This window comes from Heteronotia binoei, chromosome 6 (assembly GCF_032191835.1).
Source record: "Heteronotia binoei isolate CCM8104 ecotype False Entrance Well chromosome 6, APGP_CSIRO_Hbin_v1, whole genome shotgun sequence".
In the NCBI taxonomy this organism is placed as follows: Eukaryota; Metazoa; Chordata; class Lepidosauria; order Squamata; family Gekkonidae; genus Heteronotia; species Heteronotia binoei.
In genome coordinates, this window is record NC_083228.1 from 62,272,248 (window position 1) to 62,297,826 (window position 25,579).

The 25,579-nt window shown below is 39.0% G+C and overlaps 1 protein-coding gene across 1 annotated transcript in view; it reads right to left on the minus strand.

The window, feature by feature from the left end:
- ATRNL1 (attractin like 1) overlaps positions 1-25,579 on the minus strand; it is a 1,015,273-nt gene that overhangs the window by 883,409 nt on the left and 106,285 nt on the right. The window contains exons 6-7 of the mRNA XM_060241568.1: positions 14,991-15,165; positions 12,998-13,085 (exon numbers count right to left, since the gene is read on the minus strand). Of these exons, the coding sequence (XP_060097551.1) occupies positions 12,998-13,085; positions 14,991-15,165 (263 nt within the window). The remainder of the gene's footprint in view (positions 1-12,997; positions 13,086-14,990; positions 15,166-25,579) is intronic.

A 25,579-nucleotide genomic window follows, 5' to 3' on the forward strand; every position in this document is an offset into this window, starting at 1 on the left:
AATTATCCATACCAAAAAGACAATCAGACACTTCTGATGTTAAAGATACCAGATCTGCACTCAGCCTGGCCTCCAAATTGGAATAGATGAGATTGCATCAGCAAATAACCTTACAAAAACATCACAGCTGAGAACCAAATTTTCAACACTGGCAGGATCGGACTTAGATGTTATCAAGTTACAACCATTTAAAACAACTGAGTGGGATGTGATTCTACTGACATAATGGTAGCAGAGAAGAAAGTCTTCTTCACTGCCCTCAATGCCAATTAAGAAGCCTGCAAATGGGCTTTATAATGTTCTCTATCTAATTTAGCCTGAGCCCCCCTTCTGGCCTCCCCTTCTATTGACCCATACTAGGATGTAAAGGAACTGAAAACACTTCAATGGTTCATTTCTGAAAAAGGTACACATGAGCCGGATATGAATTCACAACACAAAAACTTTTAATTTCACTCCCAAAGGGAAATGATAAAGTCAGACTGTTAGGAAGTTTTTAAACGTAAACAGTTTTAAACTTGGCAGGTGAAAATACAAAAGGAATTAGGAAAACTATATACAATGGATAGGTTTTTTGCAAAAATGTAGCTGTTTTGTTCAACAAGCATATGTTTGAGAGAAATCACTTTGTTGTCGCTACTTAGATAAACAGGCACAAGCTTAGTTGACACAAAATTGCTAAAGGCTGTGAAGGCAGGAATATACACACAGGTTCCAGGACCCAGATCAGGATACGGAGGAACTGAAAATACTTACACGATAAGGATCACCCCTCTCTCCTAGGAGCTATTTCCCTCAGGGAATGACTACCAGTTCTACTCTTTTTCAGGATCCTTCACTCTCATCTCTACGCCCCCTGCTTTCCTTCCTAACTGACATTCTCAACTGAACTCCCTCAGGTCAAGAGCAGTAGCATTCTTCCAGAATCCCCATCAATCAGTTTTTTCAGACAGATAAAATGCATCCGCAGTTAGCTGTTTGTCTCAGCAGCTCTCACTGCTAACCCACAAATGTCTTCTAAAGCGTATCTGGAGGGGGCGGGGGGGGATTGGCACTGAAAACTGTGGGAAATAAGAAATAAAAAACAACTCAGCCATATGAGGAGCCAGGAATAACAAGCATCTTTTTGTTTTAAAAATCTGAAACTCTAAATTGTTTTAGACTTTCTTCTAATCCACCAGTTTGTTTTCATAACTTTTTAAAGTTTTCATAATTTCTTTTGCATGGTTTTGTTCATATAAAATTAGCCCACACCATGAAGAATTATTCTCATGAATGTGGTCTGCCTTCTTGGCAGTAAACATAGTTCTAGTTTAGAAGGTAAAACGGGCCAATTTAATTGTTGTTCCTGAATAATGACTTATTTGGCCCAAGACAGAGGAAAACAATGCAAATTTAAAAATTGTTCCATGGGAAGCATCTTACATAGATGCTTTTCCTTGTATATGCTGTTTCAGAAAGGCCACACCAGTGAAATAAGGAGAAGCTATGATATTACAAAAGAATAGTGATAAAAGGCAACAAATAATATTACGGCACCTTAAAACAGTATGAACCATCATTCATCAGGTACAGGAAATAGGCAAAGCAATTATTGGACAGCTGTACACATATAGGACAGCGGATAGTTATACAAAGATCCATTATACTTGAAACCAAAAGATACCGTAAATGAAAAAGTAACTTAATGGCAGAGATTAAGTACATGATTCAATGAAATGACAAGAGTATTATCCAATTAGCTTGTCGCAAGCAGACAGGACCCTGCTTATTTTTCAGTTCAGAGAAGATCTTCTGTAGCCAGCATGAGAGTTGTTCCAACTTCAGAAGAACTAGGTCTTCATGCAGGTCAGTGGTTAGGAACAGTTCCTACCCATTTTGTAAGGTGAGAAAAAGGTGACTGCTGGAAGCACATTTTGCACCACTCTCCATATTGCTTGCTGGAACAGTGGCATGGAAAGCTAGGTTACATCTTTCCTTGTTAAGACAACATGTAAATCACCTCTATGATGCACACCAATACAAGATAAAAATACAATGAGGCTATTAAACACAAAACCTGTTGTTGACCTTGTGGAGGCTTTTTTGGGGGGACGGGAGAAATTTTCTTCACAAAATTCTTTGCAAAAAGAAGCTTCAAATTCAGAAAAGGCTAATAACAGTCATCCCCAGAAATGGAATTCAAAATGTTTTCTTCTGCTTTAACTGCTCAGATAAGGGTGCATGTAGAAACAAAGCCCTTGAACCAAAGGAGTCAGTTGTTAGGATAATGTCAATTGATTTCATAGTCCATTATTGGATATTTGAATAAAAACAGAAAAAGGTTGTTAAGGATATCCTGTTCTTGGGCTTTACACCTCTGATAGTAAGGAGAGGTTAGCAAGTATCCATATTCAAAAGGCAGCAGTGCTTAAAGTGGCTAATAGCCACTGATGGACCTCTGCTCCATATTTTTATCCAATACATTCTTAAAGCTGGCTATGCTTGTAGCCGCCACCACCTCCTGTGGCAGTGAATTCCACATGTTAATCACCCTTTGGGTGAAGAAGTACTTCCTTTTATCTGTTTTAACCTGACTGCTCAGCAATTTCATGGAATGCCCACGAGTTCTTGTATTGTGAGAAAGGGAGAAAAGTATTTCTTTCTCTACTTTCTCCATCCCATGCATAATCTTATAAACCTCTATCATGTCACCCCGCAGTCGACGTTTCTTCAAACTAAAGAGCCCCAAGCGTTTTAACCTTTCTTCATAGGGAAAGTGTTCCAAACCTTTAATCATTCTAGTTGCCCTTTTCTGCACTTTTTCCAATGCTATAATATCCTTTTTGAGGTGCAGTGACCAGAATTGTTCACAGTACACCATCGATTTATACAGGGGCATTATGATACTGGCTGATTTGTTTTCAGTTCCCTTCCTAATAATTCCCAGCATGGCGTTGGCCTTTTTTATTGCAATTGCATACTGCAATTTCACACTGTCTTACGAGTATAAACAATTTTTATTAGTAACATATGGTAGTAGAACTATATCTACAACTTATAAAAAGCTTAAGATAAAAAAAAACATCATTCTACCCCACATCTTACTTTTCTCCCACCCCTCCCCCCAATAATTGACCCCCGCCAGTGTTATTTTTTTTAAAAAAAAACAGATATTAAAGGTACCTTTAACTATCAAGAAAAAACAAAAATTGATTAAGAAAAAGATCCCCCCTTCAAAAGTTATATTCTTGTCTTAAAGGTCTTAATCTTCAAAAATTGTCCAATGTCCTTTTATTTTCCACTCTTTTTCTACATATCTTCTGAATTTCTTCCACTCCCGATTAAATAGTTCTAAATCGCAGTCTCTTAATTTTCTTGTTAGCTTGTCCATTTCACTCCATGACATAACTTTTATAGTCCAGTCCCATTTTTCTGGTATTTTTTCTTGCTTCCACAACTGCGCATACAATGTCCTAGCAGCTGAGAGCAAGTACCATATTAAAGTTCTATCTTCTTTTGGAAATTTTTCCATTTGTAATCCCAGCAGAAAAGTCTCTGCTTCTTTGTTAAATTCATATCCTAGGATCTTAGATATCTCTTGTTGAATCATCTGCCAAAACATTTTAGCTCTTTCACAAGTCCACCACATATGGTAGAAAGAACCTTCATGCTTTTTACATTTCCAACACCTATCTGGCATCTTATTGTTCATCTTTGCTAATTTTTTTGGAGTCATATACCATCTATACATCATCTTAAAACAGTTCTCTTTAATACTAAGACATGTTGCGAGTTTCATAGAGTTTTTCCACAGATATTCCCAAGATTCCATCTTTATTTCTTTATTTACATTAATTGCCCATTTTATCATTTGAGATTTCACTACTTCATCTTCTGTAGTCCATTGTAAAAGTAATTTGTACACTTTTGAAATTAATTTCTCATTATCTCCAAGCAGAACTCTTTCCATTTCTGTTTGCTCTTTCCTTATTCCTTCAGCTTTGATATCATTCTCCATCAAGCTTTTTATTTGTTGCATTTGAAACCAATCATATTTATAATTCAATTCTTCTGCAGTTTTCATTTCTATTTTCCCACTTTGTATTTTTAGTAGTTGGTTGTATGATAGTTGTTTTTCCTTAACTGTTTTGGCCGTTAACTTTATCACTTCAGCCGGCACTATCCACAAAGGTCTTCTCTCATCGCCATATTTCTTGTACTTTATTTACACATTTAGTAAGCTGCTCCTTATATAATGGTGAGAGAAAAGACCGTCCATCTTCTTTTCGCAATTGCACACTGTCTTGACATTTTCAGTGAGTTATCTACGACGACCCCAAGATCTCTCTCTTGGTCAGTCTCTGTCAGTTCACACCCCCATCAACTTGTATTTGTAGCTGGGATTCTTGGCCCCAATGTGCATTACTTCGCACTTGGCCACACTGAACCTCATCTGCCACGTTGACGCCCACTCACCCAGCCTCAACAGATCCCTTTCGAGTGCCTCACAATCCTCTCTGGTTCTCACCACCCTGAACAATTTAGTGTCATTTGCAAACTTGGCCACTTCACTGCTTACTCCCAACTTCAGATAATTAATGAACAAGTTAAAGAGCATGGGACCCAGTACTGAGCCCTGCGGCACCCCACTGCTTACCGTCCTCCACTGCGAAGACTGCCCATTTATACTCACTCTCTGCTTCCTATTAATTAGCCAGTTTTTGATCCACAAGAGGACCTGTCCTTTTATTCCTTGACTCTCGAGCTTTTACTAAGGAGCCTTTGATGAGAAACTTTATCAAAAGCTTTCTGGAAATCAAGGTAAACAACATCTATTGGGTCTCCTTTGTCCACATGTTTGTTAGGTTAGTGAGGCAAGATCTTCCCTTACAGAACCCATGCTAAGTATTCCTCAATAACTTGTGTTCATCAATCTGCCTACTCATTCTGTCCTTGATAATGGTTTCTACCAACTTTCCCAGTATTGAAGTCAGACTGATTGGCCTGTAATTTCCCAGATCTCCTCTGGAACCCTTTTGAAAGATGGGGGTGACATTTGCTACCTTCCAGTCCTCAGGAACAGAGGCAGATTTCAATGAAAGATTACATATTTTTGTCAGGAGATCTACAAGTTCAACTTTGAGTTCTTTCAGAACTCTTGGATGTATGCCATCCGGACCTGGTGACTTATTAGTCTTTAATTCGTCAGTCAGTTGTAGGACCTCCTCTCTTGTCATCTCAATTTGACTCAGGTCTTTCAACACCCTTTCCAAAATTAGTGGTTCTAGAGCAGGCAAACACTTCTCATCTTCCACAGTGAACACTGAGGCAAAAAATGCATTCAGCTTCTCAGCCATTTCCCTATCCTCCTTCAGTAATTCTTTTACCCCTTGGTCATCCAAGGCCCCACCGCCTCCCTTGCTGGTTTCCTGCTTCTAATATATTTGAAGAAATTTTTATTGTTGGTCTTTATGGTTTTTGCAATATGCTCCTCATAGCCCCTTTTTGCCTGCCTGATCACAGTCTTGCATTTGATTTGCCACAGCCTGTCTTCCCTTTTATTAATCTCACTTGGACTAGCTTTCCACCGCTTAAAGGAGTCCTTCTTACCTTTTACAGCTTCCATTACTTTGTTTGTTAACCATGCAGGCCTTTTCTTATACCTGTTTGTGCCTTTCCTAACTTGTGGTATGTATTTTATCTGAGCTTCTAGGATTGTAGTTTTAAATAGCCTCCAAGCTTCCTTAAGGGTTTTGACTATATTTACCTTTCCTTTCAGTTTCCTCTTCACATGCCTCCTCATCTCAGAGAATTTACCCCTTTTAAAGTTAAACGTGGTTGTGCTGGTCTTTTGGGGCAACTCCCTATTTATACAAATGGTGAAATCAATAACGTTATGGTTACTGCTCTCAAGCGGTGCGATCACTTTTAAATCTCTCACCAAGTCTTGGGCATTACTTAGGACCAAATCCAGGATGGCCCCACTCCTGGTAGGTTCTGTGACCATCTGCTCCATAGCACAGTCATTGAGAGCATCTAGAAACTCAATCTCTTTCTCTTGACCTGAACACATATTGATCCAATCAATCTGTGGGTAGTTAAAAATCACCTATTACGACAGTTTTTACATTTAGCCGCTATCTTTAATCCTTCCATCATCCTCTATCTTTTGATTTGGTGGGTGATAACAAACTCCCATAGTTAAATTTCCTTTTGGGCCCTCTATTTCAACCCAAAGCATTTCTAGAAGGGAATCTAATTCTTTGACCTCAGTCTTACTGGACTGTATACCCTCTCTGACATACAGAGCCACCTCACCTCCAACCCTTCCCTCCCTATCCTTCCGATATAACTTATATCCAGGAATCACCGTGTCCCACTGATTCTCCTCATTTCACCAAGTTTCTGAAATTCCCACAATGTCTATGTTTTCCCCCAACACTAAACATTCCAACTCATCAATTTTACTTCGAACACTTCTAGCATTTGTACACAAACATCTATAATTTCCCAGGCAAATTAGGCCCGCAACCTTCCTCCTGCTGCCTCGAGACTTTGGCAGACACTTGTTACTGTTTGTCACCATCTCAGTGGACAACTCTGATCCATTACCCGGTAGAAATACTATATGATCTTGCCTGAATAGATGAACATATGAACATATGAAGCTGCCTTATACTGAATTAGACACTTGGTTCATCAAAGTCAGTATTGTCTTCTCAGACTGGCAGCAGCTCTCCAGGGTCTCAAGCTGAGGTTTTCCACATCTATTTGCCTGGACCCTTTTTTGGAGATGCCAGGGATTGAACCTGGGACCTTCTGCTTCCCAAGCAGATGCTCTACCACTGAGCCACCGTCCCTCCCCAAAGTAGCACCATTGTGATTTTATCTGACTGTTTTACTGTTTTAACATTGTTATCTTATGTTGTTAGCCTCCTTGAGTCTTCGTAGAATGGGTGTTATATAAATCTAACGTAATAAATAATAATAAATAAAAAAATAATTACTTCTGGAAGGCCTGGAAAATTGTCACCCGGTTCAATCCAGCAGCAAACTGAGTAGGTTCAGAAGATACTATTAGCATCTATTTCTTAAAATGAATTTGGGATGCTGCTGGAAGCCCTCCAGGCAAGTCCTCTGTTGCCCTATTCAAGAGTAAGCATTGGGTGTGAGCTCTCATGGACCATATTTCTCTGTTTTCTCAGAAGAAAAGCTCAAAAGACTTCCCAAAATTCATTTATAGGACTGTTCATCTATGAGGCAAGGAGAGGTGGTTTTCTCATTCTGGAGGATGGCAAGCAACCACACTTCCACATGCTGCTCCTCCTCTTGCCCCTACTTCCTATCTATTAGTTGGAGGTGCTCATATTTCTCATCTCTCTCCCTTCCCCAAGCCTTCCTAAAACCAGCACAACAAGCCACACATACACAACAGAACATTTGAAGCTCTCGAGTGATTCCTTCCACTTAAGACAGTTCAAGTATAATTTTGGTTACCCTGCACAGTCCCCAGGACAACCCAAATGATGTCTGAACATACACAAATGAAATAAATCTTGCCTGTGTTCAGGAATGCTCTGTAGGGTATACATTAGGCATCCCCAACCCCTGGGCCATGAACTGGTACCAGTCTGTGGCCTGTTAGCAACCAGGCCACGGAGTGAGGCAGAGACACTGCACTGCCCCTTTCACTCGCCTGGGTCCCAGGCAGACGAAAGAGGCAGCGCAGCCTCACTCTGAAGCACTAATACATGCTGGAAGTGATACCTCTGAGCTGGCAGAATTAATTTCACCAGCAAGATCACTACAAAACAAGCTTGGGCCTCCCCACTACCAGTATGCCTCCCCCAACCTCATCAGTTGTGGGGGGAGGGCTGGCAACCTTATGCCAACACATTAATTTACACAATATAACCCTAAGATTAAAATTGAGGCACAATTGTGTGCCATAGCTGTGACAGACAGAGGTAGAAGAGGATTACATTTTCCTTTGTCTCACCTCAGCTGTAGTACTGGCTCTTCTCAAAGAGAAAGCTGCTACTACCATTATGAAAGAGGCAAGGCCAAGCCCAATGATATTATTTTCATTTAGAAGTATTCAGCCTCCTCGTTCCTATCCACTCTTTATCAGATATTCAGCTCTTTCATCCCTCATTCTGCCTCTAATTGCACCTCCCTTCTAGTCTTTTCACCACCTCTGACTATTTTCTAGTGTTTCTTAGTGATGCCACAAATTTCACAGCAAACAAATTTACCTTGTTCAACACTCATGATCAGAGGATGAGCTTATCAAAAGTATTTTCAGATTGCATCGAAAACACAAACAGCAGATGAACAAGTTTGCGGTTGCCTTTTGGTCAGAAGCCCCCAGTTGATCAGCAAATCAACTTCCCCCCCAATGCAATAGCTACCCCTTGGACCCTTTTTACACTGGCTGGGTAATCTGGTTTCAGTCCTTTAAGACTGAGTTACTTTGGAGTAAATAAAGCTGGTGGACTCTTCCCAATACACAGATCACTGGATTTGGGAAGTGTTCATTTTGGGAAGAGTTACTTCCAAGTTAAGCTAAACATGAGCAGCTTATCACAGGACTTTCTTCTGAGTAAACACACAGGTTTGACTTAATTCTGAGTAATGCTCTTCTCAGCCCCCTCATCACTGACTTTGAGAGGTGTTAATTGTCGGGGGGGGCAATTTATGCAGGGCAGGTGCAAGCAGTTAGTGGGGATATTGTTGATTGTGAGCTTTTGTTCTCCCCACTGGTGGAAGAGTTTGTAGGTGGCAACGCGGCTGTAGCCAATCACAAAATGGAGAGCAAACAAGCAAAACAGGGAAGCTCACAATGCCACCATGTGTTGCTTGAGAAGAATGCTATATAGTTTGAAATGCAGGATACTCCCTCGTAATGTAAATTAGACACCAGCAGAAACAGAGCACTCTGCCACAGGACAACCCACGTTTAAAAATGGAGAGAGAATCAGGGGTGGACATGGGAATTTCTGGCACAGGAGCCAACACAGGAGTATCTTCCAAATGTAAAAAAGGCCAGTGAAGTTGCATAGGGGAGATTCTCCCTTCTTAACAACCTGCATGGGGACAAATGAAATGCTTTTAATCTCTGCACCTGAAAAAGGAGACAAAGAGCTCTTCTTTACTCTTCGAACTGGACTGAGACAGAAGCAATACTTTCAAAATTTGCAAAGTTTGCAGGATAAGAAATTAGAAGAACCCAGCTTATAGTTGATCATCTGGGAGCAGGCTCTTGATTCCCTCCCTCCCACTGAAAAATCTTTGTTCAAAATTTCTCCAACAGGGAATCAGAAGCCAGTTTCAAGCAGGCTGCTCATCAGCTGGGAGTCCAAATCTAATGGCAACAAGTAACCAGTTCCTGTACATTTACATGAAGAGGTTATTCCCACTGACTAACTAGCACTGCAGCCTGATCACCTATGGTGAACAGAAGTGAACCAAAGTGGCAGGTGTTGTGAACATCTTTAGACTCTCTTCTTCTTTATATAGTCCTCCCTACAGGATTGTTACTCCAATTCAGTTTCCTCACAAAGCTGGACTGTTCTGAACACTCTTGAACAGCATCTTCACAGAATGCACATTCCGTAATACACCAACTCAGTCAATTGACCACAAGTTTTATCACTGACCTCAAATCACTTTGTGTAGAAAACAAAACAATGTCTGTTATAATTTCTATATTAACGTTTATTAAAACCATTTAATTAAAATGTTATTGTAAAGTTACAAGGATGTATTAAACTAAACATTTATATCACTTTAAGCACACTACTACCCTTCCCTCCTCTCCAGCTTCTAACTAGAGCATATTTATCAGTACATAAGAACATAAGAAGAGCTCTGCTGGATGAGACCAACAGTCCATCTAGTCCAGCATCCTGTCTCACACAGTGGCTAATCATTTGTTCTGAACAGCCAACAATAGGGCATAGGGCCAAGGCCTTGCTCTGATATTTTCTCCTGGCTCTGGGATTCCAACAATTAGTGCCTCTGAATGTAGAGGTTCCCCTCAGTCATCACGGCTAGCAGCCATTGATTGACTTATCCTCTATGAATCTGTCTAATCTCCTTTTAAAGCTGTTTATTCCTGTGGCCATCACCACAGCCTCAAGCACTGAATTCCACATTTTAATCACTGTGAGGCAGTATTTCTTTTTGTTCATCCTGAACCTTAACTTAATTGAATGCCCTCGAGTTTTAGTATTTTGGGAGAAAAATTTCTCTTTGTCAGCTCTCTCCATCCCTTGCATAATTTTATAAACCTCAATCATGCCCCCCCTTAGTCATTTTTTTTCTAAAATGAAAGTCCCAGACTTTCAGACTTTCCTCATAGGGAAGGTGCTCCTAATCATCTTGGTTGCCCTCCAGTAATCAAGAACAAATTTAAATTGTTTTCTTTTATAACTGACATAGCTATAGTTCAAATATGTTTCTGCTTCTTTGTATTTATTGTTGTATAACAAATTTAAATTTGTGAAAATGATATTGTGCTAACAGCCTCCTAAAAAATAATACCACTTCTCCATGACTTGTATTCCTTCAACAATAGCTAAGGTTTAGGAATAACAGCAAGCATTTTGCAATATGTCAATAATGCTCAGAGTCATTGTGTGGAAATTCCACAGAGACACCAAATTAATACATGGAGACATAATTTTCTCTTCTTTCCACTGTGCTCAGTAGTCCTTGTGTTGGTGAATAGCAGATGACTGAAAGTAATACCCTGAATCTCAAGTAAGTCTCATTGAAATAAATGTTTTTGCAGTGGCAGTAGTTTTAGCAGCACACCCTAAACTGTTTTCAAACAAAGTGTCACTTCAGAAGATCACTTATTCTTGCATATTGTTACAATCTGAACGAAAAAAATGTAATTAAAGACATGCAGGCTGTAACAAGTTGAAAAAGCTTTATAAATAATTATCTCATTTATCTTCCCAAGAGGCTTGTGGATATTTTTCCTATTATTTGTAATGCTGTTTGATTTTGAATGCGATCCCAAGTTTAGCTCTCAATCCAATGAACAAAGACACTCTTTACAACACACTGCACTGCTAAACAAAATCTCTTACATTTAAGCATACATCTCCTTTAAGGAAACAAAGTAAATTATCCTGAATTCAAAAACTTCAGTTCAGCCATCTTGAACACAATATGCTTTGTTTTCACTAACCAAGTGAAATGAAGAGCAACTATGTTTCTCCTCACTTTAATATTTTTATAAAATAAATTATTGGATCCTATTCATATAGAAAAAAGTTATCCAGTTATTCAACTGGAATTATTCCCACATAAATGTATATGACATTGCAAATTGGAAACATAACAACTTGGAAGCCCCATTGATTATCAATAGAAAATTTCAAATAAAACATAATTAAGAGTAGGGTTTAGAAACTTAAAAGAATAGCTTGCCAGTGGCAATTTTCATCATTTATTATTTTAGGGTAATAGCACAGTTTTGATGAAAGAAGCTTTCAAAAAGGAATTTGATATGTATAAAGTATTACATTTGATATGTATAAAATACTATATTCTCCAATTATACAGTTCACCTTGAAAACTTTTACTACAATCTACAATTATATTTGAAACCTAAAGAATATGAAGCTTAAAATTTATATCTATAAATATATTCAAAATCAAATATTGACCAAATATTTCATAATCCATATTTGTATTTTTTAGTCATTTGCTTTAGGGGTCTAGCCTGCCTCAAACTTTTAGGAAAAATTCAGTATTTCAGTAAAAATAGAATACAGTATATGTTTAGCTAAATTGTACATAAAATCCCTGGTTCTACTTATTATCTAACACTTAGGCCAAATAGGAAGCTCTTGGAATATATAAAAAGATGCATATTTTGTACTTTGGGGAGTGTAGAAATAAAGTTTCACATTTGTTGTTGTTGTTGTTATGCAAAAGTGGGGGAAAGAACATACTTTGGCTCCTTATTTGTTTTCTGAACAGAACTGTGACAAAAGATGCTGAGCACCATCATCTCCCAAGCAGTACAGCAGCTAGAGTTCATTTGAATGCCACTCAGCACCAGGGGAGTGCTCCTTGCCCCTCTGCCTGCAAAGCCACAGAATTTCATAATTTAAAATAAGAAATTTGATGCACAAATTTTTGAAATATTTTGACTGATCTGAGAGATCAAAATGAGAAAGAAAAATATGTTCCTTATTAAGTATAGAATTCCAACCATTTCAAGTGTAAATATAAAGTCTATAGATTATCTGTTCCACAAGATTTACATAACTAAATTAGTTACAATATTGTGTAACTATGTGCCATGTGACCAAAGATGAACATTTCAAATCTCATTTATTTCAATGGGAGCATTAAGGTTATCATCTCTATTAACTCTGACAGCACTGATCACCTGTTCAGGGGGAAGTAGTCCCTAAATTTAGTTTTCATCTGAAACTAAACATGTGGTCAGAACTCTCAGAGTGGAGAATATGATCATATATTCTGAACTATGCATAGGTATACTAAAGCATCATAAACACATCATTAGGTATTGAACATAAGGTTCCACCATCACCATGATTCTGTGCAAGTAAATGGAAATCCATAATGGTGATTCACACATTGGAACATGTTTCCATGGATGGATGGAAAACCTTGCAGACGAAACAGAGGGAGAAAATCTATTGTCAGAAATTAAAGTACCTTTGATTTATCAAAACAACTCATACCTATGGTAACTTTATGACACCATTTTACTACATATTGCGGAGGGGGGGGGGATTTTTTCATCTCAAAATACCAAAGTATGGAAAAGTTGAAAACTGAGTTAGATGCAACTGTGGGAACAGCAATTGCAATGAGGCCATTTGCACTAAAGTAAATCAAATAAGGAACATAACTATCCATAAAACTTAATGGTTCAGTTTTGACAGCGTAGCTAAGTCATAATCTCAATGTATGATACAGTGGATACTTGGCACAGATTTTAAATGTTATCCTAAATTATCCAAACCTGAAATAACGCGATAGTATGTCCATATCTCTGAAGGGGTCCTTTCAATACAGGTACTACATTCCATATGCTGCTTTCCAAATTATAACTAAAAGGTTAAAAAAAAAGACATTAGTGATGAAAAATCATAAAATACAAAGTGATGCAAGTTATTTAAATTTTGTGGTCATTTCTATAGTGAGATTAATTTATTTAGTAAGTTTGCCAGTTCCTTCCTGACAAAAGGTTCCAAATTTGCATATTCATTTTTTTAAAAAACATATCACTTTAACTCCAATTTAAGGCCCTATGTTAGTTGGCAAGTGTTCTCCTAAACCTTCAGGCACATATTTTAAATGCATACATCATGAATTGTTCTTAATACTAGCGTGAGCTAACAATAACCATAGATAGATCCAGGTGGGTTATCATGTTGGTCTAAAGTAGTAGGACAAAATTGGAGTCCAGAGACACCTTTAAGACCATCACAGTTTTATACAAGGTAGTAGGGAAGGGAAAGGGGTTAAACTGATCCTGTCTTCCCCTTTCCAGTCACACAACCCAAAGAATAAATTTTCATGGTCAGAAAGAACTGCTGGGAACAGGGAAATAGTGGAAAGATCTGTGGTATTTAGTATCTCCAATCTCTGGTGGCAATCCAGAGTATTTTGTCACTTAAGTAAATAGGAATGTACTCTAACCACAAAGAGGAATTTTAAATCTTGTGAGATACTTGACTACTTGCATTTCATCACAAGAGAGCCAAGGAATATAGGTGTTATAATGAACCACAGCTCAATTATTCAGTGTCCAGAGACTAAGGTAAAGATAATTATTTTGGCATACATGGAGAATAAGATAAACAGAAGAATATTTTCAAGATAATTCTCCCCTACACCTTGAATCCTAATTCATTTGTAATTTCCAGTGTGAATATCACGAAGTTTATAATGTTATGTATCCCCATTTTCTGAATAAAAATCAAAGGACAGCAAATGTATCAACACTGCATAAGGTTCCCAGAGAATGCCCTCCCCTCCAATGTTTCATTTCCAGTCACCTATGTATGTGTGCATGCACTCACATACATACATGCAGTTACCATTCTCCCTATTTAAAATGTAGACCTGGCTCCCAACTGTTTAGCTGTCCCTCTCTCTAGGTCAATAAAAGGGAAACCCTCCAAAAGTTGGATTCCACCGACACACTGGTCATTAAGAACCAGAATAGGGTTGCCAGTTCCAACGCAAGAAATATCTGGGACTTTGAGCATGGAGCCAGGACCAAGGTTGTGACAAGCACAATTGAACTCCAAAGGGAGTTCTAGTCATCACATTTAAAGGGATCACTCACCTTTTAAATGCCTTCCCTCCATTTGGAAATTATGAAAGATAGGGCACCTTCTTTTTGCGGCTCGTAAAATTGGACCCCCTGGTCCAATCTTTTTGAAACTTGGGGAGTATTTTGAGGAAAGACACCAGATCCTATGCTGAAAGCTTGGTGCCTCTACCTCAAAAATTATTAGTAACAAATGTGAAGTGCCTTCAGCTCCACCACTAAGTATTCCCTTCCCACTGCGTAATTTGCTGTGATGTTGCTGATAAATTCCAGGCTGTGGGTCAACTGCAAAGAGACTATCCTGTATTATTTGTAGACAAATCTCTCCAAGGTATGATTTCAAAACACTGAAGTCCTAAAAAAATTGGCATCTAACAAATTTTCAGTGCAATTCTATGCACAGTTACTCTGTTGTGATCCTATTGAATCAAACAGGCTACATTCCTATTGACTTGAATGGACTGGAGTAACTCTGCATAAGATTGCACTGATGATTTATGTTCCACTGCAGAAAATGCCTTCATACAACTAAGTATCAAGTAACAAAACAAGTTGTGCCAGGTAAAAGAGATGCTTTAGAATGGTTCCTTAAAGCTTTTACTGGGTAGAAGTAGTATGACACAATAATAAATGCCATGCAGAAATAGTAATACAAAGGACAAATAAAATTGCTTACTTTAATACCATTTGGAATGTACTGTAATTAAATGCATATCCACCAATCACCCACATAAACTTTCCGTGTAGAACTGCCTTATGGGAAGCCCGACCTACAGATGGGCTAAAAGGTTTTACATTGGGTAGTATCCAAAATGACTCCGTGGAAGGAACATTCAATGAACAATCAGGACCTGTTTTGGAAAAATATATATATACTTGAATATCATTGTATAATTTGCTAGACAAAAATGTAAGAGTCTTGTAAAAGTTACATAAAAAATGTACAATATAACTCAATGTGGAACTCAAAAGAAGCTGGAAAAAAACCAACCAAATATAGTAATTAGTACAAGAGAGTGTTGAATGGGGAAATACACCCAAAAGTCTGCCACTAAGAAAAGCTATATGATGTCCAACAAAGTGTTATAATTACTCAAAGCACCATATCTTTATGAACACAAACATACAAAACTTAAAAAGTTGGGGGTTTTGTTATATATTTTCTATAAAATTCAAAAATTGGGGTATAATGTCTAGGCAGGCAAAAGAGAATACATTCAACTTTTATTTTTAAAAAATGAAAACTTTGACTCGCAAAGTTGAAGTCCCCTCCCCACCCCCTTTCACAGTTCACTATTTGTCCTAAAAGGAAAGCTAAACATTTTTTTACAAAAATATGGATGGAAGTTAAAGTTCACTACCTTAGACCTTAAAACAATTCTTGAGAACTGAATTTTTTGCCACCTCCTATCTGCAATTCCCTGCTTCTCACAAATGATGCTCCTGAGAGCAAAAGATCCTGTGAAATGGTGTTTATGAACTCAACCTCCTCATGTGTTTGTGCAGAAATTCCTCTGTCAATGAAGGGAGATTTCCCAGAATTCCTGCTTCTCGCTGTAGGCCTCTCTAAGCCCTCAAAGGTCACTGGTCACAAGACACTGCTAGGGGAATAAAAATTTCTTGCATCCATACCAACTTGGACTCTACATTAGCAGTGATAGTGTTAGATAATGCCAGTTTGCCCAGCTGTGTAGGGTTATATTCAGTTCAATCAGTCTAAGGATGTAAACAAGACTCTTGCAAGTCTAAAACCTGCTTCTTGTTCTTGTGATCTAGACCAGGGGTGTCAAGCTCATTTGTTATGAGGGCTGGATGTGACATAAATGAGACCTTGTCGGGCCATATTGAGTTGGGCCCAGCCATGTCAGGCTGGGCCATGTGTGTACCTATTTAAGAATAGATAGCAGAGATATAAATTTTATAAAGAACGCAAACACAAATATATATTTTAAAAACTTAAAACATGCTTAAAATGTTGGCACTCGTTGGTCTTAAAAATGCTTTCTTTGTATTTCTCCCATGGGATCCAGTGAACTGGACAAAGAAAGCTCTGGCTCTTTCTTTCCTTCCTTAGGGCACTGGGGGGGAGTCTCAGCCAATAAGAGGAAGAGAGGCTTGGCTCAGTAGCTCTGCTGTGTGATTGAGAGAGCCTAGAAAAACAAGCTCCTACCTTCACCCCTTCCTCCTCAAGGCCTCACCCAATGGAAAAAATAGAGGTTTTGCTCTGTAGTTCCTGTGCAATTGAGCAAGCCCTGAAAAGCAAGCTGTTATGCAGAAAGAAGCAAGATATAGGGAAAATGAAACAGATGACAGCCAGTTGCTCGGGGCCTGATAGGAGTCCTCCAGGGGCCTAATTTGGCCCCCAAACTGCATGTTTGACATCCATGATCTAGACAGCTTCAAGGATTCTTGGATGAGCCAGCTGTGGCCTTTCCTGGGTAAGAAAGATCTTCCCACTGATGTATGTCCTCACTAGACTCTCCATGTGGGGCTGCCTTTGAAGAGTGTCAGGAAATTACAATTGGTACGAAAAAGATGCTGTGAGAGTGCTGTCTGAGTCTGTTGTAGGGACCATGTCATTCTAGCATATCATTCCATTTGCAAAAGCTTCCACTCTGCATTCAGGCCCAATTTAGTATTGACCTTTAAAGCACTATACAGACTGCAACCAGCATACCTTAAGAACTGCATACTTCCATTAAGCCTACCCTAGCATTTACAATCATCTTCAGAGGCCCTGCTTTAGTGCCCCTGTCGCCTGAGGCTAGGCAGCTGGCAATTTAACTGCCTTCTTGATCATGGCACCAAAACTGTAAAGACATTTTCTGTTTCATCTGGCATACCCTTACTGATTTTCCTTCCTGTTTTCAATGTCTTTTTATTTTATATTACATGCACACAAAATTTGTATTTAAGTTTATTTAAAATACAAATACAGAGAGAGAGGTCAGAACCCACAAGGGCTCGTGGGAAGCATTGCATTTAACCCTTCCCACTATTTCCTCTTTTCCCTTTTCTGAAAACCCCAATAGCCTCTACCCTTTCCCTGCTTCCCTCCTCCCTTTCCCACCCAACAGCCAATCTACTTTATCTGCCCCTTTGTCTTCAGCTTTCCCTTTTGTCCCCAACAACCTCTACCTATGACACAGTTGTGTGTTGCTGGCCATTGGGCCAGGTCCACTTTTATGATAGGGAATCCTCAAGGGGCTTATATAGCGGCACTTGACTTTTCCCTGTATAACCCTCCCCACATAATTTCCCCTTTTATTCCTCCTGGTAACCCCCATATCCTCTACCCTTTCCCTGCCTCATTCTCTCCTTCTCGGCCATTCAATGATCTATCTTTCATCTGCTTCCCATCTTCAGTTGTATTTATTATTTATTTACTTCATTTATACTCTCTTTCTCTACAGCAGGGACCAAAATACCTTAAATTATTCACCTCTCGTCCTTTTTAGCAGCACAACAACCCTATGAGGTAGGTTATACTGTAAGTATGTGGTTGGTCCATAATCACCCAGAGAGCTTCCACAGGAAGATGGGAACCTGAACCTGGGTCTCAGAGCCAATTGTGAAGCTTTAACTGCTATACCACATTGGATTTCACAGGACAGGTGCTGTTGAAGGAAGGGAACATCTGCCTCCACAGACGCTTTACACTTGCTCAAAATCCACAGGATCTAATCCAATATCAATAGAGATCCTCAAATTCTATTTCATTATGCTTCTAGTCGACCTCATCTGAATGGTCTTAGCAAAGATCATTGGGTTGCTAGATCTGTTTCTTGTGACACTCTACAATTATACTGGCTACTCTGGCATGAACTCCTGTAGACCAAAGTCTACACAAAATTCTAAAACATACTCAAGCACTTATGCATCAAAGGATCGGCAATGTTGGTCCAATATTTGGACAAACCATCAAGATTATTGATTTATATTTCCTTGTTATATAGATTTGCATGACGGTAGCAAACTGAAAAGAATGCTCTCCATTAACTTTCGAGATCACTGTGATGAAGCCTCTTAGGTATTTTGAGCCAAAGTCAGAATGTTACAAGTCAATAGTATTCTAATTGTACTTACAAGGTAGCAAGGAGACACTGCCAAAGCACAAATGCTAAAGCACTAATGTAATTAGCTCCTGATAAGCCATCTCTGTTTAAAAGTAGACCATTCTGAATTATACTAAAATTTCCAAAACAGTCATCAAACTCATAGAATACATTACAATAACTTAACATAGAAATTACAAAGACATTAATAACAGTTCTCCCAGTGCTAATTTTATGAGGAAAATCTCAGCATTAACTCTACATACTAGCAACAGTACTATGAGGGGCTGCCCTTCAAACAACAAGTAGTATACTAGGATTTCAATAGTATAAAGTCACACGAACTACAGAAAAAGAATTCACATAGATGTAAGATTATTAGCTTCAATTATGTATAACAAAGACCAACACTTGTAAAAACAGAATGAACTTTTAATAAATAAGGGATGCCATGGTAACCTTCCAGACTGGAATTCATATGTAGGTATTGTAGCTCTGCTGCTGCAGACAAGTAACCCAGACCCTCCTTATATTTAGTTTTGCCAGATGAAATTTTTATCAGGAAAAAAAATATTGGTGAGTGAATATACAAACTTCTGCAAATACAACTCAGGAAACAAAGAGTTGTATTTGAATGATTATCTTGCATAACAGCAGAAATTAATTTACAAAGATTGTAAACAGTAGTCAGTTTCTCTCTTATCCCTGCAGTTTCCAAAAGTCCTTTCACTGCAAAGTCCTTTCACTATAGAGGTGAAACTGACAAGGCATCTCAAATCCCTTGTCAAATTCCCTGTGTAGTGAAGGTACTTCTACTAACTAAAGTTTGTCAGTTTTATCGCTCTCTTTGAAGAGCACTGTAGATTGAAAAAACAGCTCACTTCAGCTTGAAGGCTTGCATACAAAGGCTGAAAAACGCATAGAAAATTGAGAGCAAAAGCTTCTTGCCCACCAAAAAGACAAGGTCCAGGATATTCCCTAAATGCAGATGTAAGTGGATTTCATAACATAAAACTGATTACACTACACTTTGATACCTCTCTCTATCTCGGCTTGGCTTCGCGAACGAAGATTTAAGAAGGGTGCAATAGTCCACGTTTGCTGCAGGCTCGCTGGTGGCTGACAAGACCAATGTGGGACAGGCAGGTCCGGCCACAGCGGCTGCAGGGAAAAGTCTGATTTAGGGTTGGTCCTGTAGCAGTGCGATTCTTCCTCAATCTCCTTTTGTCCTCAAGACCAGCTATGCGTGCGTTCTCAAAGGAAGAGACAGCCTGGTGGATGGTGTGCCTCCATGCTTTGCGATCTGAGGCTAGGTCAGACCACTGGTGATGGTTGATGCGACAGGTGCCAAGGGATTTCTTCAAGGAGTCCTTGTACCTCTTCTTTGGTGCCCCTCTATTTCGATGGCCGGTGGAGAGTTCGCCATACAGGGCAATCTTGGGAAGGCGGTGGTTTTCCATCCTAGAAATATGCCCTGCCCAGCGCAGCTGCGTCTTCAACAGCAGTGCCTCGATGCTGGTAACCTCCGCCCGCTTGAGGACTTCAGTGTTGGTCACAAAGTCACTCCAGTGGATGTTGAGGATGGTGCGAAGGCAGCGCTGATGATACCAAACACATTGCAAACACACGTGACAAAATTATCCTAAAACCACTTACTATTGAATAGATCTGCCTTTGACGTAAGTCAGTGCACCTAATAAATTGATAATATATCTATCCCTCATCTGAGCATTCATTTTAAGAAGTATGGAGAATGTCTGGTAATTGGATAGGTTTGCCACTTCCTGGTTGGGAAATTCCTGGAAATGTGAGAGGTAAAGCCTGGGGAGGGCAAGGTTTGGGGAGGGGAAGGACCTCAGAAGTGTATAATGCCATAGAATCCACCCTCCAAAGCAGCCATTTTCTCCATTTGGAGATCAGGTGTAATTCTGGGAGACCGCCAAGGCTTGGGGTTGGCAACCTTATATCTCAGCTCCTGCACCAGAGCAGACCTTGCCAGGAGTCAATCTGGACCAAGAGGGACTATTTTGTAATTTCTCTTTAGTTTAGGGGAAACATGCTGACAGACACCTGCTGGGTGTCTCCCCATGTTTTTAACAAGTACAGAGAAGAGATGGAGGAGAAGAAAGAGCACAACGGGTCTTAGCTTGGGGTACACAAATGGGGCCCATCCTTTGCGTACAAGTAGGAAAAGGTTTGACAATCTGGGAGAGAGAAATTGGTACCAGCTACTTAACTGGAAATCAGGGGCAGAATAACACTTGTTGGACAATGCTAACTAATATCAACACATGTCTATATGCCTGAATTGCTGTGTGGCTTCTATGAGGATATGTTGAGTGTGAGCTTTGTGTATGGGAGAGGTAGTTATTAGTGGTACCAGAATCAAGCTATTCGAGCAGGATGTTTTGATTAATGTGCTATTTCAGTGCAAATGGGAGCTGTTAGGTATGAGGTTGGGATTTATCAAAGATGATCAGTATTTGTCAAGGATGCTCACTGCTTTTCTAACTGCTGTACTATCCCAAGAGCTGACAAAGCAAGGGCCTCTCTCTCTCTCTCACTTCCATGCTCATACTGTGCTATACCATATCTGTGAGTTACAAAAGTGTATGCTTCTCCAGGACATTAGAGAAAGTTAAAATTGACCTGGCTTGTATAATAATGGTTGCAAGAAAATGAAATTGTATGTCTGTCCCATCTAACTCCGCCCCCCCCTCCCGTTACATAATCCTACACCAACCCCACACAGGCGGGCATAGAGGAGGGATAGCTATTTTATCTTCCATTAGTCCTTCAACTTCTACAAACTTACAGAGCAAACTGCATATTCTGCACACTAGGTACTAAGGGTAGATTATGCATACTGTTTATTTTCTGGCTGATAAGATCCCACGCAGGCACCCTGTCTGAGTTGTGGAAGTGCTGTTTAAACCCTACTGACTGGATGGTTAGTGGTTCAGGGAAAACACCACACACACACCAACCTTGATGGCTTCAGCCAATGAATTTAATAAACTACCTATTTTGTTTTTATTCAGCAAATGCTTTTAATGCTTCTGTACATAGCTCAGTGATTTGTTGTTGTTAAGAAGTGGTGGCGGTGGTGATAGTAGTAGTAGTGGTGGCGGTGGTGGCGACGGCAGCAAAGAAGGAAAAGAAGTATTAAGCTCCCAGAATCCAATAGCCCTGGGCAGTACCTGAGTGAAGGATGGATAACGAAGTGAACTGGGCTGTTCCATCTATTTCTGTTTCTGAGGAAAAGGAGATAAAGAACCCAATGCTTGGGAAGAGGTCAGGGATATCTATCTACTAAAGAGGGGGGTGGTAAACTGTGACTGCCTGACCTACCCAAAACCTTGAAGCTATGTAATAAAGTTTGTGGAGTGTGGTAGTCTCTCTGAGTGAGCAAAAAGATTGCCAAATGTAGGTCACTCAAAAGAAATACCTAATACAATGCCTGGTCTATTTATGGACTGCTTAAATCATGTAAGGACCACATCAACAAATATGTAGCATTTATTATAAATCTGTCACTAATTCAGGGCACCTCACCTTGACCACTCAAAGAAGCCATTATCAACTACTAATCCCTACAAAAAACTGATGTGGTCAATTATCTCTCATATTCAAATCTGCCCTTTCCAGGCAAAGTGATACATAGAGCCCTAGCAGATCAGCTTCAAGTCTTCTCAGACAATGCATCTACTTTGGATTGTTTTCATTCTGGCTTTAGGCCAGGCTATAAAATGAAGATGGCTCTGTTGGCTTCAGTTGTTGACTTCCATCAGAATGTAGCCACAGGCCATGCCTCTGTTATTCCTACTGGATTTATCTGATACACCAGATCATGCCATGGTGTCACGGCATCATACTGAGGCATTTAAAAGCAGAAATAGTTGTTGGGTTGTTAATTTGGGACTAAAGACCATAATACTCTGCATGGTACATACTGTCTGTTACTGTAAGTATAATCCTACTATGTAATTCCTGCATAATTTAACACATCATGTTAACGTTAATGCTTTGTTTCAGCTATGTTAGAGATTTCTGTAATCCACAAGCAGTTTCTGGTTTATACATACTCAACGGTCACAGTGTTAGTGTTAATATCTCTAAAGGCAAATTGACATATTTTGTATTTTTATTAGATCCTGGTTTTTGATATTGCATTGGACTCATATCTTCAAGTTTCATATACATTAAAATCAGCTATATACCTTTTAGTATTAGGTTATGAAGATATATTTTGTGAAGAACAGTGACACCAAGTGGTAAGATGCATAGAAGATTTCTGAAACTTCAACCATTCCCCCCCCCCCAAAAAAAAACTTGTTTAACTTATTTAAATTTGGTAGTTCTAGTACAGTCTGGGATTTATGAAGAATAACAACATAGTTGTTGGCATATGGATTTTTGCTCTGAATGTATATGATAAATTTAAGTATACAAATAGAGCAAGTTGGCATTCCATGTACAACTATTAAAAACTCATACAAATTAATGCATTTCACAATTTATTCAAAGAAGGCTGAGATGTTCTGCATAAAAAAGATTTACTAAAATAAAAACATCCAATTTCCAACCTTAAAATATAGCCAGTTTGAGAGACTGTTCACAACAACTGGGATATAACTAACAGATCATCGGGATGTAAGAAGTTTATTTTCTCATTGAATCACCATCACTTCATATCTACCACTGCACATAGTGGTTAACACTGAACTCTACCCAATTTGATTCTATGAGGAATGTTACCTGGCATAGACTATTCTTCAGAGAGCCTCTGCAATGTGTGTGCTGGTTTGAACTCAAGACACTTTCTGATATAACAAAGGAAAACTCTTACTGTTTTCGCACACAGCTTACCTCGCAGTCACAATCCTGTTCCCTCCGCAGCGTCCGGTCGGATTTCCCACCATCTGCACTGGAGTTACAGGAAGTGCCGCAGCTTCTGCGTAGCAAACCAAACTGGGTTTTAACGGTTTACGTTTGCTATGCAAAAGCCGCGGCACTTTCTGTAACTCTGGCGCAGATGGTGGGAAATCTGACCGGATGCTGCAGAGGGAACAGGATTGTGACTGCGAGGTAAGCTGTATGCGAAAACGGTATCTATCTTCTAAAAATGTTGTGCTTATCCCCATGAAAGCAGCAATCCCAAAATGCATATATCATCAATGCATCCATTTTTAAAAATACTTTTAGTACCAAATCATTAAGTACATAAGATTTGGTACTGCCAGCAAAACTCTTGATTGTGCCCATGTAACAATGTTCTCAGCTCATATGTGTACTAGTTATTCAGAAACATATTGACTCTTAGTTTCCTGAAGGCTGTGCATCTGTGTATTTTGGATGATTGCCCTCCTACCTGTAATAGGTTTGGTTTTACTCTAAGTGAACTTGTTTTTTCTCTTGATTATAAAAGTATGCTTGTTCCTTCCTGAGGGGTGATAACAGCGGCTGGCATCTCCCTTGGCGGCTAGCCTCATCAGAACAAAAATGAAGCAGATTTCTGTTCTGGATCATTCACTGACAGAATGAACTCCTTAATGGCTCTACCATATGTGCTTATATTGGTTACAGGATTCCTGAAGGCTGCTCACCTGCTTGGTATAATGCAGCTGATTGCACACACATGGGTAAAAGCCTTGGCCAGGATCCAAACAACTGTACAACAAGAAGTATCGCATGCCTCATGGAACTGTGGGCTTATGTTTTTTTTGAAGTATCTCCTCTTCTCAACAAAAACTGAAAGAAAATATCTATGATTGTATACTTAAATTTAACAGATATTTTCAGAGCAAAAATCCATATGCCAACCACTATGTTGCCATTCTTCATAAATCCCAGACTGTAGTAGAACTACCAAATTTAAATGTTAAACAAGTTGGGGGGCAGCTGATTTTAGGCGATTTTCTATTAAAGGAAAAGTCAAAATTACCACTCGCCATTGTAAACTTGTGGGTATGACTGAAGTCCCCCTTTGGATTCCCGGTCTCATTTCCACTGCAAGTGTTTTGGCCCTTCTGAACTGAAGAAAGTAACAACTTGTTTTACTTAGGTGACCTTAGACATTAGTTGGGCATATTATTGGAGTTGCCTAGAAGCCGCCTCAAAAGCTAGATTAACATACTTGTGATAGTGACATAAACAATGGGGGTGCCATAAACTATTTGGAGATACTTTCCCCCTAATTAATTTATAAATTATGCTCTTGGTCAAGCAATTTCAGTGCTACAAATTATTGTTCCTTTTTAAGTACAGAGTAATTAATGAAGGTCAGAAGGAACAAAAGATGTAAGGGGGAAGGCATGCAAGAACAAATATATAAAAAGAGGGTGAAGAAAACATGAATCTTTCCTTCTTTTCTGCAAATGTTACTTGTCTTCAGGATGTGAGCACTTTGAACTGAATATGTCCCCATGTCCACTTATACTTGAGGGAGACATGAGCAACAAACCTGCTTCCTTTGAAGTTCAACTGAAGGAAAGACTGATAGACAAATGCTTCAGGGAAGCTGACTTTTACAGTCCTTTTGTTGCATTGCACAATCATGGAATTGATGTGGTTAGCTAAAGCTGTTTTGCTTATGAAGATTTCTTGAATAGGATTAAAACTATGATGTCTGCACAATTATTTCTGGGGAAGCACTGTTTAAAAATTTTATCTTGTATTTCCATGAAACTACAGAGAGGGTTCTAAAGCAGCACCCACATATAAGCTTATCATTAATGTACACATAACAGATTTTATAGCATAATTTCAAGAAACCGTATTTCTATAAAACACCAAAGACTTTTTGGTTAATGATCAATAAAAACAAATATACACACATACACCAGTATAATTACACTGTTCACATCATGGGTACCTCAACTGAATGACATTAATATTTTTGAGGGGGGTAATTACAAACAATCTCTTTGCAAAACACAATGAATATAACTAAGTTTACTATAAAAATCATAGGGGTTTTGTTTGTTTGTTTAAAGTTGCCTTCTGAATTAAATTTAAGCCCGAAACTGTAAAGGACAAACAGGAATAAAAAAGATCTTGCATATCAGTGGCTCAATTATAATTCTAATCTTTAATCAACATTTATTAATCAGGCATGTAAATTATAAAAATAAACCAACAAAAAGAATACAAAGGCGTACACCCAATTTGAAAGTAAATGTTTGCTAAGGATAAAAAAAAAAAAATGGTT